The 20,000-nt window shown below is 47.7% G+C and overlaps 1 protein-coding gene across 17 annotated transcripts in view; it reads right to left on the reverse strand.

Annotated features, from left to right (window-relative positions):
- Nucleotides 1-20,000, reverse strand: part of LOC122260728 (phosphatase and actin regulator 2) — a 474,429-nt gene that overhangs the window by 260,250 nt on the left and 194,179 nt on the right. For all 17 annotated transcript variants that reach the window (XM_086549773.1, XM_086549791.1, XM_086549790.1 and 14 more), the window contains exon 2: nucleotides 19,333-20,000. This exon is cut by the window's right edge. In XM_086549773.1, coding sequence (XP_086405899.1) covers nucleotides 19,333-20,000 — 668 coding nt within the window. The remainder of the gene's footprint in view (nucleotides 1-19,332) is intronic.

The raw sequence follows: 20,000 nt of genomic DNA on the forward strand, positions 1-20,000 counted from the left end.
AACATTGAAAAGGCGAATAAAAGAGGGAGGAGGAGAAGGAGGAAAAACACATTGGCATATGAGAAGAAAAATACGAAGAACAAGAAAAATGCAGGGAACAATATAATATTTTGAAACAAAAAAAGGAAGTGGTATGAAAAAGAACAAACGCAAAAATTACTGATACAATCATTAAATAAACAGAGATAAAATATATTTGATTTGCATTATTTTCAGTAAGATAGTAAAACCTGTCAGATTTTCTGCTTCAAAATTATTAAAATAAATACAACGATATAAAAAATAAAGGAAAAAAACGACAAAAAAGCGACAGGAAAGAATGCGTGGATTCAGGGGAAGGGTAGAGTGTGAGGGAGGGGGGGGGGGGGATTCCATTCTGCACTGCCCTATAATAAAATTCCTATCCCTCTTTCCCTACCTATACAAACCGGGAAGGGAAGAGGGAGAAGGGAAGGGGAGGGGGCGGGGCTTATGGTGTAAGGGTGACGAATAGTGGCGGAAATGAAGGACGGACGGGGGGAAAGGGTGGCCCGCGATCAAATAATGTCCGTCGTTTTATCCGTGATGTTCTTTGGGGGAATGCGTGCGTCATGCTGGGTTGTTATTCTGGAGATATGGAAGGTATGTTCATACGCTATGGTTTTATCTAGCAACATTTCTATATGCATGTATGTACATGTGAGTGTATGTATATATATGTATAAATAAATATATATATATATATATATATATATATATATGTATATATATAATATATACAGATACCCTTCCAATGTTCTTTCTCTCTAACCCTTCTAACTCCTTCTCCCTCCCCTTTCCCTTTGGGTTTCCCTTCGCCCCCATCTATTTCCCCTCCCTCTCCCTTTCCCTTTCCCTCTCCCACTCTCTCCACAGTTCCCATCCAAGATAAAAGCATCTTCCTGGAAATAAGATGACAAAGGGTCTCTCACCAGCGCACAAAGTTCACTCGCACTCCTAGAGAAGTCTGAGTCATGCAGGTCTCTTTCATGACATGGAAACCTTTATTTTTCACCTCTTTTCGTACTCACCTTTTTTTCCACTCGGCCTCCTTCATCTTATATTTCAAATTTCATCTTCATTTCCGTTTTACGTCTTCACCTTTCTTTCTTTTTCTTCTTGCTGCATTACTTCAATCACCTTTCACACGGTCTTCTTCCTTGCATTCATCTTACACTTTTACTTCTCTCCATCCAATCTCTATCTTTTTTTATTTTCTCCTTTTCCTTCCTCTTCGTCCTCACATTTAGCCTCCATATCCATCTCCATTTCGTATTCCTTCCATCTTCCTCTTCTTCCTATTTTTCCCAATTCCCCTTCCCCTTCCCCTTCCCCTTTCCCTAACCCTCTCTCCTCCTCCTCCTCCTCCTCCTCCTCCTCCTCCTCATCATCATCATCATCATCATCATCATCATCATCATCATAATCATCGTCTTTATCTTTATTTCATTTATTCATCTATATTTCCATCGTCCTCTTCCTCTTCATCCCCCCCCCATCCCTCCTCCATCACCATCCTCACACCATCATCCCCAGCTACAAGACCCTCCTCCTTCACTCTCACACCAAGACCTTTAGAACAATCAACCCAAGAATAGACACGAGTCCAAAACTTTCCCTTCTGCCGAGGAACCTAACAACAACATTCTTCTCTTCCGTGAGCGACTTTTCCTCTCCGGTATCTCCGGTATAACTTTCCGTCATAATCCCGGAAGTTGCCCGTGAATCACAAAAAAAAAGCTACAGAAAAAGTAAACTAAAGATCAACGTATCATAAAATTAACAATATCGTATCGCTTTATAGTATTAAGGATAATGTGGATGATGATAAAACATCAACAACTACAATCTTTCCAATTAAAACACGCCAAAATGCTACTATTACTACTAATAAAACTATAACTATCACCACAACTACTACCAATAATAATAACAATAATATAACAACATTAGTAACAATGTAAAATGCCCATGTAACGCGTAATAACCAAAACAAAGAATAAAAAAGGCAACCTCTATCAACGCGAAGCTCTAGTCCTTGCGATCAGGCTTATGCGAGAATGGATCCTATGGAGCCGACCTCACCTCTCTACCTTTTCTACACCCTTCAACCCCTTGTTAATATCTTCGCCTTCTGACCTTGTCTAGACTGACGCCCGATCAAGCGCTCACTCTCACTCTTTCGCTCTCTCGCTGTCTCTGTCTCAGCCTCTCTCTCTTTCACACACTCACACACTCACACTCACATACTCATTCACTCACTCACTCACACATACACACACACACACACACACACACGCACACACACACACACGCACACACAAACTCTCACTCACACGAAAATGAAACGTTAGTAGAGGATGATTCGTGGCAGTAGTATGTCTCTTGATTCCTTCAATATTCCGCTTCTTTTCTTAACCCTATTCCCTACATTTTCGTTTCTCCCTCTTCCCTATTTCATCTATGCTTTCTTTTAAAATCGTACCTTTCAGAGCGATGCGAAATTCAAACGGGAAAGATAACTGAATAAAAGCCTCTGGTCGGTGCAAACAAAGCCGGCAATATAACACAATATACAAAAACAAAATAAGGGGAAATTTCAAGAGAATGTCACTCCGACGAAGATATTAAAACCCAAAGTTCGTCAACAGAGTGAGCTGCACGCTAACTTCTTCTTTAACAAACTATGCAAATTAATCACGAGGAAGCAGAGCGAGCCAACTACGCGGATCGGGCGAACGGAGCGAGACGGACGGAACGAGATAATTGCGCGAAATGGGCGGGATAAGCAAATCATACCGAATGTGCGGACTAAGCAGACTGCGGAGACTGAGCGAAATGGGCAAACTAGGCGGACTACCAACCTGTTTATCAATTGAGTGAGTCACGGAGGCAGCAGACCCGGACTACACGTCGATCAATGCAGCGGGTCGGCATGGTTAGGGGTGGTGGGGGGAGAGGAACAGGAAGAGGGAGAGAGGAAAGTGGAGGAGAGGGAAGGGAGGGAGGGAGAGAAGAGAGAGTAGGAATGGGAGGATATAGGAGAAAGTGAAGGGGAGAGAGACGGGGGAAGGGGGTTGAGGCAGGAGTGGAAGGAAAGAAAGAGGAAAATAAGAAAAAACAAAGAAATTGAAATGGAAATACCCTTTGAAGACGATGAAGGAAAAATGTAAATTGACATCACAACAAATATTTATAATACAGCAATAGTAGTAGTAAGAGTAACAGTTTAGGTAAAGGAATTACAATATTGCTAACATTTGTAGAAATATATTGCTAACATTCGTAGGAATAATACAAAAAACACTAAATGTACGTCAGCACACAATCTCTAGACTCTATGCTAAGATACTAAATATCTTACACATTATTAAGAATTAAAAAATCTACCATAAACAGGAATACCAAACCAAAACATCGATATAATGACTATGAGATATTCTTTTGAGTAAAAAATATTAAAATATGCAATCTTCTTGATATTACCAAATGTTATAAAATCTCCATACTACTTCCCTTTGCCCTTCGTGGGAGCGGATAACAATTTGAATTTTTATTTGGCGTTCGAACCAACGCGATATCGCTGACGGCTGGGGCGAGGTCGAAGTCGAAAGGGCCATACCCGCCTGTGACGAAATGTTTTCGTAGTGAGCGCTTGAGGGAATTAGAGAAGACCTTGGTTACCGATCGAGTGAAATTTATTGAAGATTCGGTTCCCGCGGAGCAATGGAAAACATGTGGACTATAAGAATGCCATTGATGATGATTAGATGAACACATGGTGATTTTCGTTGTGACAGGCGTTTGGCGTACCTCAAATCGAAACTATAACGATCAAATCTTAACGCCATATAACTTGGAGAGAACCCGGGGAAATAATAATTTGCAGCAGTAATTGTTGTAGCGGTAACAACATCAGTGACAGTAGCAATAGCGGTAGTAGAAGAAATAATATCTGTTGCGGTAAAAACAGTATCTTACGTATTTTCAGCAATAAATGTAGTAGCTAAAGCTGAAGAAAAGGGCGGCAGTAAAATCAGAAGCAACATTAGCAGAAGTAATAGATGCTGACGAGGGCATTAGGGTAAAGGCACAGCGAACGGGGGAAGGAAGAGATGCAAAAGAGGAGAGCAGCGATAAGGCATAAAATGTAAGACAAAGGGAGGAACGCTGGCTCCCTGGCTAACCAATCAGGTGTCCGCTGAGAGACTGTCTCATAACCGTCAGCGGGTAATTTCGGGCTCGGAGGAAGTCATGGCAGCGGCGGGCGGGTGATCTCAGTCTATAAAACTCTACGGTGTAATTTTGCCGCGTTTAACTAGTGGACAGGCAACTTGTATTTTTCATGCGAAAATGTGTTACCCTGCATATCAACATTCCCCGTAAACTAATAAACAATCATAACCATGAAACTAAAGGTATGTAATAATAACCACAGCCGTAAAAATACACTCCAAAATATCAGGCTCGAACGTATTATCTCGCAAATCCGCTGCACTAACAACGCTGGCGTTTTTCCTTCTCAATTCCTTTCTTCTTTACTGAACCTCCACGCAGCGATCTAGTGGATCCCTCGCCGTTAATTAATAAAATCCTACGTGCGAGTGGAAGCAAATGGGAATAATGGAAGACAAAGGAGAAAGCGTCATTAGATAAGAAGCGAAAATCAGAGAAAGGGGTAGGAAGGAGAGATAGGAAGTATAACGTTAGGCAGGAAGAGAAGTAAAGAATTGAGAAAGAGACGTGAAAACGAGAAAACAAAATCAAATAGCAAAGCAAACTTTCCAAACGAGATACAGGACTGTTTTGAAATATATCAACATAATACAAGCCTTGGGCGACGCACTTCGAGGAATTTCTTGGAATATCGTTACGTTCGACCCTTCTAATACTACGAAGTCTTATTACACCCTTCCACTTATAATTGTTTGCTTATTCCATCATAATAATATAAAAAAAATATAAGATTTCTAAACACACAAATTTAAAAAAAAAATGCTTCACCAGTTCAACGGCATTCTAATTAGGAGGAAATAGAAATACCAATAAAATCTCAAGCGCAGCTTCGAAGTTCATATAATATTAATTAGATCTAAACGATATCGATATCTCATCATGAGAACCAAAACACATCGAAAGGATCGAATTTTCGAACAATCAAGAGCACATAAACAACTTCTGAAGAATAATTAAACTACCAGGGAAAGAAATCACATTAAAATGCAACCATTTTAAGTCATCTGCCGTCTTCCTAAAGAACAAAAAAAAAATCACTTCCTAACATTACACAAGAGAACCCAAAAATAATAAGATTAATTCCCAGCCTCCTCGCATTCCTGGCATCCAAGGAATACCAGATGAATCCTCTTTGCATCTCCTCCTCGGCCCTATCTCTCCTTATGCCGACATCCCTAAGTACTAACCTTTATTTCTTCAGCTAATAAAATGAACCCTAATATCAACAGTGCCCGGGCATGCCCATCCGCCTCTTCTGGCCGCCCAGTTCACAACTTCCACGGAAGGAACACGCCCGTCACACGCCGGCTAAATCCACGTCACAAATCCCCCAACACGTAATATCCTATTCAGGACACACCGCGCTCAATTCCACGAAAGATTAGGCTTGATTCCCGGAATTCCGAGCGCGCTTTCCGAAGAGCCTGGCAAGCTAATTGCCATTTCAGGAATGCTCTCTCTACACTTTCATGGCGAAGGAAGTAGCAGACGCCTTAACTCAAGCGGGAGTAAGGAGTAACGATGTCCACTCCCAATGGTGGAAGTGACACCATGGCACAGTGCTACTGACACCTGCATTCGTTTCTCTGATCAACAGGGGCAGAATCCTACCGTCAAATCCACGTTAAAAATACAATCCCGGCATCTGAGAATGTTGATTGGATAAAACAGACAATAAGCCTCAGATAACGACGGTCTAATATCGGCTTCTCTAGTTTCGCGTCTTTATCGCCTAACTTCCGTCAGCCTTATCAAAGACGGCACGAAGACCCCAAGCTAACAATTCCCCCACCCTTGCATTGCCCTTCCAACCGTGCGGTGTATAATGAAAAACTAATGTGTGGCCGTCAGCGAACCCTGCGAGACTCGATGTAAGCATCAGCTGTGGATGACGTCATGAACGGACATATGAAACATGAAGGCAAAACAAAGAACTAATACGGGTGGGGTGGGGTAGGGGAGGCGAGAAAGTGATGAGATGGGAAGCGGGGGGGGGGGGGGGCCCCTTAGGACTAAGGTAGAAACAGGTCATCCCAGGTCATGCAAGCAGCTACCTGTTACATGCAAGACGAAGCCTCCAGACCCTGCATCTACGCCGGGATCGGAAGCAATCAGCGATATTGACCTGCAAGGGCTTTCCTCCTGCTCCCCCCCCCCTCCCTCCCTCCTACCAACACCCCCTTTCCCTACCACCACCCCCATCCGAATCCCCTTCCTCTACACCCCCACCCCCTCTCTCTCGTCCAGCTTGGTATGCTTCGTCCGGGAACAATGCCGACAAGATTGCTGGACCGGCCAGATTGGTCGCCGCGAAAAAATGGTAAAATGTCCAAGGGAACGCTCAAACAAAAAGAAAGAAAAGAAGAAGACGGCGAAGAAGAACAACAAGAAGGAAAAGAAGAAGAAAGGGAGAATGTGACGAAAAAAAAGTATAAGAGGATGTAGATAAGGATGAAGATGAGGAGGAGAAGGGGGAGGGGAGGAGGAGGAGGAGGAGGAGGAGGAGGAGGAGGAGGAGGAGGAGAGGACGAGGAGAGGAGGAGGAAGAGGAGGAGGAGGAGAAGTAAAGAAAGAACAAGAAAGAGTTGCAGCAACAATACCAATAACAAGAAAAGACACATAAAAACAAAACAAGAAAAATAAGACAAAAGAAAGAAAAAAAAACAAGAAACTATAAAGAAAAATAAGAAGAGAAATCTGACACCCTTGCTCCAATAAAACAAAAGTCGAGCACAAAAGTCAAGTTGATTTTTTTTTATGTTAATCACATCAACACGTCTGACCGCCCCGTGAGCCTGGAAACACCACAATTAGCATAAAGTTCACCAGACCAAATGCACCGAAACGAAATTAAAAACAAAAAAGAGAGAGAGAAAAAAAACGGAGAGAGCAAGGGAAATACCAAGAGCAGAGGCGGTGTTCATGTCATCAGCTGAGAGTCAACGGCTGAGATTCCTCGCTGGAGAGTTATCAGGTCACATAACACCTTCCAGAGCAGTCATTAGGCAGCCTCAGACGAGGTCATCGCTACGGAGATTAAGACAGATCCTCTTTCACTGCTTCTGGTTATCGTTTCTCTCTTTTTTTCTCTCTTACTCTCTCTCTCTCTCTCTCTCTCTCTCTCTCTCTCTCTCTCTCTCTCTCTCTCTCTCTCTCTCTCTCTCTCTCTCTCTCTCACATACTTCCCCTTTTTCCTCCCTTCCCTCAGTCTTCCTTTCCCTCTTGCCTCCCTCATTTCTTCTCCCAGATCCATCCTTGGACTCAAGCCGGAGCGGAAGCCGTAAACTGACCAACGAAAGTGACATTTAAACACACACCCAGGAGGGGTAAGATAGGGATAGGGGGTGGGGGGTGGGGGGGGGATCACGACCACCTTGAAATCCTGCCTGCAACACGTGTATCATCTATCCCAAGCCTCCGACAGAACACATCGTGCAATTTCCTTCGAAAATAAACGATGCTCATACTAAATAACACCAGAATCGTAATACATTTTGCGAATTTAACGAGCGATGAGGCATGGGATAAGCGTATGCAATGAGTGCATTGCGAGAGGGCAAGAAGTGTGGACAATCATTGGAGCATGATCGCAGACCGGGAATGCAAGCACGCCACTGAGTTCGGGGTGCAATTGCATGCAACCGCTCATCCGAAGCACGAGGGCTGCCGATCTTCCCTCAATCGCAGACGCCGCGAATAGCATTTAGAGCTTTCCCTGGTTCTGGCTCACTATGTCTGTCTGTGTGTGTGTGTGTGTGTGTGTGTGTGTGTGTGTGTGTGTGTGTGTGTGTGTGTGTGTGTGTGTGTGTGTGTGTGTGTGTGTGTGTGTGTGTGTGTGTGTGTGTGTGTGTGTGTGCGTGTGTGTGCGTGCGTTCGCGTGTGCATGTACTTGTTCGTGTGCGTGCGTGTGCATGTGTTTCAAGCGGGCGCTCGTCTGGATATTGTCGCGCGTCCCAGGGTACGGAGCTAACGATACAGGCAACGAGACACCGAAGAGACGTGAGACAAAGGAGAGAAGGAAGGGACAAGGCCCGAAAGGAGGGTCACCAGCAAAAGACAAAGCTTTCGGGACAAAGGGCCCGCAATGACACGGCAAGCAGGAAACAAGGGCATCGGGCTGACCTTGGCTCTCTGACCTGCCTATCTACGCCGGCCCGGACTCGGCTTCCGGCCGTTCTCCAACTCCGGTTTTATCCTTCTCTCTGTCTCTCTCTTTGTCACACTTTCCCTCACCTTCTCCGTCTCCGTCTCCATCTCCTCCCTCTCGCCCTCTCTCGCCTTCTCTCTCTCCCTCTCGCCCTATTTCTCTCCCTCTCGATTCGCATCCCTTCACTCTCGCTCTTATCCTACTTCCCTCCCTTCCTTCCCCTTTTTCCTTGCCTAAACTACCAATCTTGAGAGGTAAAAAAAGTAATGAAACAAGAAACGAAAATAACGGGTAGTGAAAGAATTTTTAAAAAATTTTTAAAAGATGATTTGATGACAGGAAGAAAACAAAGAAAAGAATAATAAGAAGAAAAGGAAGATTAGGAGAAGGAGACTGCGAGAAAGAGAGAGATATCTAACAGAACCAAAATCCCCTAATGAGAAAAAGAAAAAAAAGGGCGTTAGTTTGACAAGATAGTCCTCTCACTCTCTTTTTTCTCGTTCTTCTCGCGCACATGTAAAAAGGGAGATTGACAAGATAATCCTCTCACTTTCTTTTTTATCGTTCTCTAGAGAAGAAAATTAGTTTTGACAAGATTATCCTCTCACTCTCCTTTTTTTTATCGTTTCTCTAGGAGACATTAATGGAAAATGAAAAAGAAGAAGAAAAAAATAAGAAAAAAATAAAAAATATAATACATTAAACAAAAAAGAGATACATTCATAAAAAGGAAGAGAATATCCTCTCCTTTTCTTTATTTTTTCTTTTAAGAAATTTTCCTCCTTTCTTCACCCCCTTTTCTTTCTTTTCCCCCCCCCCTTTGTCTCACTTTATTATCCGAAACTCTTCTTTTGGCTACTTACGTCAAATCGTTAATTTACTCCTCTCTCCTTCCTACGTAGAGTTACTATCTGTTGCGGTCGTTTAAAATAAGCGGATTATTGGGGAGACAGTTTCCTTGATGTGAATGTGTGTGTATGTGTATTCTTGGTGGTGCCCCCTAAGAAGTTGCCCCCTGTTGGTCTTTTAAACCTGACGGGGGCACAAAATTTTTATATTTTTTGTGAATGGTGGGAAAAATGGAAAGGTGAAATATGGGCGAGATGTTGTAAAAAAAAAGATGAGAGAGAGGGCAGGGATGAGAGAGAGAGGGAATAGGGAGAAAGGGAAGAGGAGAGGATAGGCGAGACGACCGTCTAGAGAGGGCGAGAGGGAAGGATGGAGAGGTGAGAGGATGAGTGGAAGATGAGAAAGAGAGAAAGTGGAAAGAAAGAGGAAGAGAGAGAGGACGCGAGAGAGACGGAGGAGAGGGGGTGCGAGTGGAGCGAGGAGGAGTGGAGAGAGGACAGAGAGTGTGAGTGACGAGGGGGAAGGGGAGAGAGAGAGGACCGGAGAGAGAGGGGAGAGGAGGGAGGAGGGAGAGGAGGAAGGAGAGCGTGGAAAGGGGAGAGAGGAAAGAGGAGGGAAGAGGGGAGAGGGGAAAGAGTAGGAGGGGAAGGGTGGAGGGGAGAGATGAGAGCCGGGATGGAGAAGAGGGGGAAAGGAAGCGAGGAGTAGGGAGAGAGAGGGAGGAAGAGAGAGGGGAGAGGATAGGAGAGAGGGGAGAAACGGGAGAGAGGGGTGAGAAGAGAGGAAGTGGGGTTGAGGGAGAGCAGCGTCGGTGAGGGCGCTGGAGGGGTGAGGATGTGAAGGAGCGAGGGCGGGTTCGAGGGGAGGGCGGAAGGAGGAGCGTAGAAGGCGAGGGGAGGGGAGACTGAGAGGAGGGAGGGGGAGAGGAGAGGAGAGGAGGGGGGAGGGGGCGACGATGAGGAGAGTAGGAGAGAGGGGAGGGAGATGAGGAGGGGAGACAGTTTCCTTGATGTGAATGTGTGTATGTGTATTCGTGCGTGTGCGTACGTGCGTGCGGGAGCATTTTCGTGGATGGTGGGGAAAAATGGAAAGGTGAAATGGGGAGTACTCAAAAATATGAGAGAGAGGGAGGGAGAGAGAGAGGGAGAGAAAGGGAGAGAGAGGGAGAGGGAATGAGGGAGAGGGAGAGAGAGAGAGAGAGAAAGAGAAAGAGAGAGAGAGAGAGAGAGAGAGAGAGAGAGAGAGAGAGAGAGAGAGAGAGAGAGAGAGAGAGAGGGGGGGGGGGATAGATAGATAGATAGATAGATATATAGATAGAGAGAGAGAGGAAAGAGAGAGAGAGAGGAAAGAGAGAGACAGAGAAAAGAGAGAGACAGAGAAAAGAGAGAGAAAGAGAAAAGAGAGAGAAAGAGAAAATAGAGAGAAAGAGAAAAGAGAGACAGAGAGAAAGAGAAAAGAGAGACAGAGGAAAGAGAGAGAGGGGGGGGGAGAGGGGGTAAGAAAGACAGAGAAAAGAGAGAGAGGGGGGTAAGAAAGACAGAAAAGAGAGAGAGGGAGAGAGTGCGTACGTGAATGGTGGGGAAAAATGGAAAGGTGAAATGGGGAGTAGTAAAAAATATGGGAGGGAGGGAGGGAGGGAGGGAGGGAGGGAGGGAGGGAGGGAGGGAGAGAGAGAGAGGGAGGGAGAGAGAGGGAGAGAGAGCGAGAGAGATAGAGATAGATAGATAGATAGAGAGATGAAAGAGAGAGACACAGTAAAGAGAGAGACACAGTAAAGAGAGAGACAGAAAAGAGAGAGAGAGAAAAGAGAGAGACAGAGAAAAGAGAGAGAAAGAGAAAAGAGAGAGAGAGAGAGAAATGAGAGAGAGACAGAGAAAAGAGAGAGAGAGGGACAGCCAGTTTCCTTATGAATGTGTGTGTCTGTGTATCGTGCGTGTGCGTACGTGCGTGCGGGAGCCATTTACGTGCCGGGTGGGGACCACACCAACTGGCCGGTGCATGAATGGGGGAGTGTGTCAACAACTATGCGAGCGCGGGAGGGGCGTAGAGAGCGGGACGAGAAACGGGAGAGAGAGGGAGAGGGACATGGGGAGAGGGCGCTCGAGAGGGAGGGAAGGAAGAAGAAGGAGGAGTAAGGTGGGAGGAAGAAGGGGGCTGAGGGGATGGGATGGGAGATGGGAGGGAAGGGGAGAGAGAGACGGGGGAGGGGGAGGAAAGTGAGGAGTCGAGAGGGGCGCAGAGGGGAGGAGGAGGTGGGTGCGAGAGGGAGGAGAAGAAAGCGGGTAAGAGGGCAGGAGCACGAGAGAAGGGAGCGGAGGAGATGGAGAGGGGATGCAGAGGGGTGCGGGGAAGAGGGGCGAGACGAGGGGACGGGAGAACCGGGAGGTGGGGGGGGATGAGGAGGGGAGGGGAGGTAGGAGGGAGGATGATTGAGAGAAGACGGGGGAGGGGGGTAATAAAGACAGAGGAACGGGGAGAAGGGGAGGCGAGAGAGTAGAGGAGGAGAGGGAGAGTCGGTGGAGGGAGAGAGTGAGAGTGAGAGTGGAGGAGAGAGGAAGAGACGGATGGAGAGAGTACCGGTGCGAGGCTAGCAGACGGGGAAAGACAGCTCGGTGTAGAGCAAGTGAGAGAGAGGGGGGGGGGCGGGCGGGGGGGCTGGTCATAGTTTGATAGAGAGATAGATTTTAGATAGAGAGTGAGAGGAAGCGCGGAGAGAGAGGAAAGAGAGAGACAGAGAAAAAGACGAGTGACCCAGAGAATAAGAAGAGAGTAAGAAGAAAAGAGGAGAGGAAAGAGAAAATAGAGAGAAAGAGAGATAGAGAAAAGAGAGACCAGAGATGAAAGAGAGTAATGGAGAGGACAGACGGGATAGAGAGAGAGGGGGGGGGAGAGGGGGTAAGAAAGACAGAGAATGAGACGTGAAAAGGGAGAGAGCGGGGGTAAGAAAGACAGGAAGAAAGAGAGAGGTGGGAGAAGAGGTGCGTTAGATGGTGGGATAAAAAAGAGTGAATATGCGTGGTAGTAGAGAGGGAGCCGAGAGAGACGGCGAGCGAGAGGGAAGCGAGGAGAGAGAGAGAGAGAGAGAGAGGAGAGAGCGGGGGGGGGGGGGATGATAGCTAAGGAATCGATAGCTAGATATATAGCTGGAGAGAGAGCGAGGCACAGCGAGCGCGAGAGGAACGATGAGGCAGACAGAGAAACAGAGAGCGACAGAGTCACAGCGGCGCCAGAGGGACAGGCGGGGGGGCAACAGCGAGGCGCACGAGAACATCGACGAGACAGAGAACCAGAGCGCACCGAGAGGAACAGCGGACAACGCGCGGCCCGAGGCTACGCAGCGAGCGGGGTGTGGGAAAACGGGGTTATAACGGCCAGCCAGAGAACCGCGCGCGCGGGGGGTCACAGACAGCACAGCCAAGAGAGAGAGGGCGTGGCAGCGCGTGCGTCCGATGACTGGTGGGCAAACCTGGCACGGTGCACTGGGGAGTGAGTAGGTCACAAATATGGCGGGAGGGCGGGAGGGAGGGGGGCGGGGAGGGGCAGGGCGGAGGGTCGAGAGCAGAAGAGGGCGGGCTGCGCGGGGAGCAGCGGCGACGGCGCTAGCGTCATCAGGATAGATGCTAGACGCGCTGAACCGGAGAGCCCCCCAGTACCGAGAGCGGCACCCCAGTCCGAGATCGACCGACCGGAGGCGAGAGCGCTCCACCGGAACGGGCACCTACCATGAAAGAGAGAGAGAGAGGAAGGAAGAGAGAGAGAAAAAAAAGAGAGAGAGAAACAAAAGGAGAAAAAGAGAAGACAGAGACAAGAGAGAGACAGAGAAAAGAAAAGAGAACAGAGAAAATTGAAGAAAGAGAAAACGGAGAGAGAGAGAGAGAAAAGACAGAGAACAGAGAAATAGAGAGAGAGAGAGGGGGGGTACTGAGGGGAGGGAGGGGAGGGGAGGGAGGGAGGGAGTGGAGAGAGAGTGGGGAGGGATGGAGGAGTGGTTGAGAGGAGAGCGAGTGAGATACGTGTTAGATAGATTGATAGAGAGATGGAAAGGAGAGAGACACCAGATATATAGAGAGTGGGTGACACAGTACATGGGAGAGAGAGAGAGACAGAAAAGAGAAAGCGATGATGGGGAGAGAGAGAAGACGGAGTGGAGAAGAAGATGGAAGGAGGGGGAAAAAAAAGAAAAGAAGAGAGAAGAGATGAGAAAAAGGAGAGAGAAAGAGGGATAAGAGAGGAGAGGAGAGGGAGAGAGGAGCGAATCATAGAGAAAGAGGGGGAGAGGAGAGACAGAGGAAAAGAATGAGAGAGAGAGAGTAGGGGGGGAGAGGAAGGGTGAGGAGAGAGAGAGGCGGGGGTAAGTAAGAAAGACCAGTAAGAAGAGAGAGAGAAAAGAGAGAGAGGGAGAGAGTAGAGAGAGAGACAATGAAAAGAGAGAGAGACCATGAAAAGAGAGAGAGACCATGAAAAGAGAGAGAGAGAGGAAGGAGAGAGAGAGAGAAAAGAGAGAGAGAAAAAAGAAGGAGAGAAAAGAGAGAGACAGAGAAAAGAGAGGTGGTCCTGACGACGAAGGAAAAGAGAGGAGACAGAGCCGAGAAAAGTGAGAGGAAGGGAGAAAAGAGAGAGGAGAGAGAGAGTAAAGAAAAAGAAAAAAAAAAAAAAAGAAATAAAAAGAGAAGAGGAAAAAAAAAAAAAAAAAAAGAAAAGAGGAGGAGGACCGAGAAAAAGAGAGGAGTGAGAGGGGGAGCGAGAGGAGGGGCGGGAAAGAGAGCGAGAGGAGCCAAGAGCCCACCGAGAGCGGCGAGAGCCCTGAGGCGCGCCAGAGACAAGCGCGAGCGAGGGGGGGGAGAGAGAGAAGGGGGGGTCGGAACGACAGCGAAACGGAGCCGCGGGAGAGGTAGAGCGGCGCCACTAGAACCAGAGGCGACGCGACCCTGCTCCAAAAAGAGCGCGAGCCCATGAAAAGAGAGGGACGAGAGCGGCACAGGGCGGAGAGAGGACACAGAGAGAAGGAAACAACGCCAGGTGTGCACCGAGAGCGACCACGAGAAACGAGAGAGACAGAGCAACAGAGAGAGGCCAGAGCAACGTGAGAGAACGAGACAAGGCGAGAGCGAGAGAGAAAAGAGCCGCGGCGACAGCGCAAAGAGAGCGAGGAGCGGGGGGGTAAGTTAAGAGTATGTAAAAAGAAGAGAGAGAGAGAGGGGGGTAAGAGTCAGAGAGAGAGATAATGTTACCCTACATTCTTCTTTATTTACGTTATTTTCAAAACTCGTACAGTAACTCGCACTTTCAACTCGTCCGTTGCTTCTTAACTTGTGGGTATCCCTCCTCTTCCTGTCTCCAAATCACTTAAAATGCGGACACTACATGAAAAATAACAAAATAAAAAATAAAATTGATATATTATAATAAACAATGAGGAAAATGAACAAAAAAGTTTTGTTTTTTTTAATATGAGAAACAAGAAATACAATAAGAAGTAATAGTATTTCTCAAAGGGCAAAACAATGAGAAATAAAGGTCAAGGAGAAATAGAAGAGGGGAAGGTCACAGAGAAAAGGGGGAGGAGGAGGAGGAGGAGGTGGAGGAAGAAGAAAAATAAAAAGAAGAAGGGGAAGAATAAAAATAAGAAGATGATGATGACAAGGAAGAAAACAAGAAAAAGAAAAAAATAAGAAGAAAAGAAGATTAAGGAGAAGGAGAAGGAGAAATATAAGAAAAAAATAAGAATAAGAAAAAGAAGAAGAACAAGAAGGAGGAGAAGAAAAAGAAGAAGGAGGAGGAGAAGAAAAGGAAGAAAACTAAATAAGATAAAAATAAAAAATATGAAGAACAAACGTAAAAAGGAAGAGAAGTACTTTTCCTCCGTTCCTTCACCCCTTCTAAATCCCCCCCCCCCCCCGTGTCTCCCGAAGCTCTTGCCTTAGGCAGCGGCTTACGTAACATCCCTCCCCTCCTCCTCCTCCTTCCTCCACTCGTCTACCTGAGCCACATCTGGGTGGGGGAGGGAGACCGGGGACAGAGGAACGAGGGAAGGCACGCTTCCATCATAAAAAGACGTAGAATATTCTAGAAAAAAAGTATATACATCCCGAGGAATCTTCGGCCACCTACCTGCGTACCTGCGGGAGGCTAATATTTCTTCTCCCTTGTCCCTTAACTTCTAACCCAAAACTCCGTACAGTAACTGGCACTTAAGAGACTCGGCCGTTGCTTCTTTACTTGTGCGGGATTCGTTCCTCTATCAAAAAAAAGTCTCTACATGCTTAAAATGCGGACACTCCCCCCCCCCCCCACCATCTTCTAATCTCAAATCCAGCTGATATTTGAATTACTGCGCTTCTTATTCTCCCCTTATCCGAATACCCTCTCTTTCCCCTTGCGTCTCTTCTCTCTTTTTTTCTCCTTCTTTCTCTTTCTCGGACGCACTTACCTGTGATCCATTCGGGTTGCCAACAAACCGGGAATAAAAGATGTCTCTCACGTAACTCACCTGAAAAAACAACACATATCCATTAGTCATCACGAGATGGCGTGAATTAATGCTGATTATATAAATATGTTCATCCCTTTTCCTTAATGTGTTTGTGCTTGTTTGTGTGTGCGTGTCTTTGTGTGAGATTTATATTGCGTTGAAGTTATCGTTCATCTAAACACTTACCTCTTCCCCCTCCTCCCCATTCCTGTAATCTCCCACCTTATATCACAGAAGCATGTGCTATCTTACACGAAGAATAACGATCTGGCTGTTATTTTAGGCGGTAACATTCACAGCAGTTCCTAAACAGCATGCGTGTAAAGGAATCATAAACCACATTAAGCGCCACAGTTGGGAGCGCACGGAGCAAGGATTGCAATGGTGACGATGGTGAACCGGGGATTGTGAGAGGCGGATTGAGTGGCGGGGGCTGGGGGGGGGGGGGGAGTTATGGAAAGAGAGCGGAAGAACACGTCATCTTAACTCACTGTCTGGAACTAAGAGAATGACAGCCGGGAGTAAAAGAAAATTGGCCCAGGACAACCCAGAGTAAAATCAGCGACAACAGCGGCGGAGGTCGCATGCACTAAGGGTGACAGGCGAAAGTGGAGCGTATTCCCTCGGGCCGTAAAGTCATGTTACCCCTGGCATATGCCTCCCCCCTCTTTCCCCCGTCCTCCCGCGGCCAGGACGAGGGATGCCTGTGAAATATACAGAGGGAGGCAAGCTGGCATCAATGGTGGCGGTGCCACTGTTCCGGATGCTGGGTCGCCCACTGCCTGCTTTCCCTCCTGTCTGCCTGGCTACCTGCATGCTTGTCGTCCTGCACACCTGTCTTCCCACTGACATGCATTCCTCTCCTCCCCTGTTCCTGCAAGCCCGCTTCTCTCCCTGTCTATATATCTTCTGTCTATTAAAGTCCTTCCACCTGCAGAAGATCTCTGAATAAGCTCGCACCACTAGCCTGGCAGCTTGCATTCCTCCCTCTCTTATCTACCTACTACCGTCAACCTTCCTTCCTAACTCCCTGTCTCCCGGTATTTATCTAATATGTTGACCCATCTATGTCGCCCTATCTCAGCCCACCCAATTAAACCACCTATAAAAAAACGCTGCTTAATCCCCTTAAAAAAACACTCTTCCTGCCCACACTTGCTTGCTCCCTTACCTCCTACCTTCCTAGACTTGCCCATTCACCTTTCAGTCGGATCTCCGCACCAGGAAGAAGAAAAAATGTGCCTGCTCTTCGGCCTCTCCTTCGCCCATTCTCACTAATCTCACCTCGGGCCTAAAGGAGACGGAACGAAGGAAGTGACGAAGGAAAACAATTCGAGGAAAAAGGGGAGACAAGGAGGTAAAGAAGAAGTGGGAACGGCGTTATAACCTGTGTGACTCTGGGCGAGAGAGAGGGTTTTAGTTTGTTGATTTATTCGCACTGGGTGAGTACGTGAGTGCGTGAGTGAGTGAGTGAGTGAGTGAGTGAGTGAGTGAGTGAGTGAGTGGTGAGTGAATGAGTGAATGAATGAGGTGAGTGAATGAGTGAGTAAATGAAGGAGTTGGTGGATGGTTGAATGAGCGGATGGGTGAGTGAGAGTGAATAAATGAATGAATGAATGAATGAATGAATGAATGAATGGATGGATGGATAAAATGAATAAATGAATTAATAATTCAAACTAACTAGTGAGCGAATAAGTAGAGAGAAAGATGGAAAGAGGAAAAGAAAGAATGAAACATAAAAATGAAAGGAAAAAAAAGAAAAAAGTAAAAAATACCAAAAAAAAAGGAAAAATGAAAGGAAAAACAAAGATTAAATGGCAGAGCAAGGTAGTCGCTACCAACCTCCCCCCCCTACACCCCCTCCTATCCCCAGCTAGTACCGCCTTCTATGCTGTGGCTATGAAGACCTCGAAACCTCGTTACTTATTTTCTTCTTCTTTTCGTTTACCCAGCGCCCTCCGCCTATTCCTTACGACCATTTATCTTCTTCAGAAACTATTGCCGCCTAATTCATTCTTCTACTTCTCTTTTGTTCTTTCTAGTTTGTGTTCCTTCTATTACCTGTCTTTTTTTTTTTTTTTTGGGGGGGGGCAAGACTAAATAGATAAAAAGAGAGGGGGTGAAGGATGAAGGGAAGGGAAAAGAGGAGGAAGGAGAGGAAGAGGAAGAGGGATAGGAAGAGAGAAGACGAGAGAAGAAGAGAGAAAGAGAGAGAGAGAGAGAGAGAGAGAGAGAGAGAGAGAGAGAGAGAGAGAGAGAGAGAGAGAGAGAGGGAGAGAGGGGAGAGGGGAGAGGGAGAGAGAGAGAGAGAGAGAGAGAGAGAGAGAGAGGGAGAGAGAGGGAGAGAGAGGGAGAGAGAGGGAGAGAGAGGGAGAGAGAGGGAGAGAGAGAGAGAGAGAGAGAGAGAGAGAGAGAGAGAGAGAGAGAGAGAGAGAGAGAGAGAGAGAGAGAGAGAGAGAGAGAGAGAGAGAGAGAGAGAGAGAGAGAGAGAGAGAGAGAGGAGCAAATGGGAGAAAGACATTGTCTAGACACAATGGAGCAGGAATAATGTGCGTGCGTGAACGATGTGTGCCCTCGGCATCCTTTCCCCTCTTACGCCTAGTTACCCTCCAAACCTCTCAACTCTTTAACTATCTTTATATGCCTCCTTGTTCTCTCTCTAACTTCCTAATTTCCTTTATTCATTTATGTCCTCCCTTTATATATTCTTGACCATTTCTCTTCACACGACTCTATATCCACTATTCCTAACTATGCCCATCCTTCTCCTCTCCCCACGCTACCCTCCAACCTATTACCGCCTCTCTCTTCTCCCTCCTCGGTTCCCTCCCTCCCTCACTCCCACCCCTCTCCTTCCAGCCCTCAATGCACTGGCACCTTCCCGTCCTGGTTCTTCTTTTGTGCGCCGCCCACCATTGTAAATCTACTTTTTAATCAGGGAAATGACCTAGACCTGCAGCGGATAGCACTGACGGCGGCGGCAGCGTCGGCGGCGGCGGCGGCGGTGGGTCAGCGCTCACAATAGGTCTCCTAAAGGTTACTTTGGCAACGTCTTTATCCGGTTCTTTTTGGGTTGCATGCAAGTCGATTGAAGGACCTTGTATCCTTGTTGACGAGAATGTCAGCATGTAGCTTTTGTTTCTACAAATACAAAGATGAGTAAAGAACACAGGTTAAATCTATCTACGTCACAGTATTAATAGCACAGCACAACATTCAAATCCTATTATGATAAATGACATATAGATTCCTTATTAACACTAGATCAATTACACCTGAAAAAAACACTCACGTAAAAGGATAAAATAAAGCGAAAACATAAGATAAGCCCAGCTTTCAGTGGGACATTGGGACATGCAATAATAAAACGCTCATGCAACACACCTGCAGTTTTACATAATTCAAGTGGTTTACCCAAGCTGCAATGAGAACGAATATCGTGCAACATGTCCATGCACACAGATCATGAAGAAGGCACAAAAAACGTACTGGCCATGCAGGCAACACCATGCGGTATGCGACGGTCATGCAGCATGGCCACACGGCGTCCCATGCCAGGGTCATGCGACGCCCCGTCCGCGAGTCGGGGGCACGCCTGCCGCCGTACCTGAGGGGTCCTGCGGCTGCGCCTCGGAGTTGTAGTAGGCCCACACCATGAGCTTCTCGAGGATGGACGGCCCCGACGACAGGTCCTCGGAGGAGCCGTACAGGTCCTCCTCGCGCTCCTCCATGAGCGGCTGGCTGAAGTAGAAGCCGTCCTCTTCGCACAGCAGCGACGACGAGCCCGGGCCGCCGCCCTCGCCGTCGGAGAGCACCAGGTTCCGGCGCGCCATGAGCGGCGGGCGGGCGCCGTGCATGCACCGCGTGGGCAGCGACCGCGTCTTCAGCTCCTCGCCAGGGCCGCCCACCATGGCAGCGGGGGCGGAGGCTCCCCTCTCGTGTACGATGCCCCCGACGCCGCCCACACCGCCCGCGCCGCCTACGCCGCCGACGCCCCCGCCGGCCCCTCCAGCCATGTCGTGCTGCGTGGCGGAGGCGCTGGCGACGCTGGAGGCGGCGCTGACGATGTGCGGGTCCCGGGGCAGTGACCAGCAGCCGGGCCCGGGCACACCCCCCGCCACGTAGCCGACGCTGGTCAGAGTGACGGAGGTGGTGGGGGCAGCGGCCGCCTGCTCGCTGAGGCTAGTGGGGCATGAGAGGCTTCCCGTGCCCCCGAGTGGGGAGCGCGGCGCCAGAGAGGGCAGGAACGAAGGAGGGGGGAGGTCGTCCGGGTTG

This window comes from Penaeus japonicus, unplaced genomic scaffold, assembly GCF_977035675.1.
Source record: "Penaeus japonicus unplaced genomic scaffold, GWHDUDI00000001_assembly GWHDUDI00000022, whole genome shotgun sequence".
Lineage (NCBI taxonomy): Eukaryota > Metazoa > Arthropoda > Malacostraca > Decapoda > Penaeidae > Penaeus > Penaeus japonicus.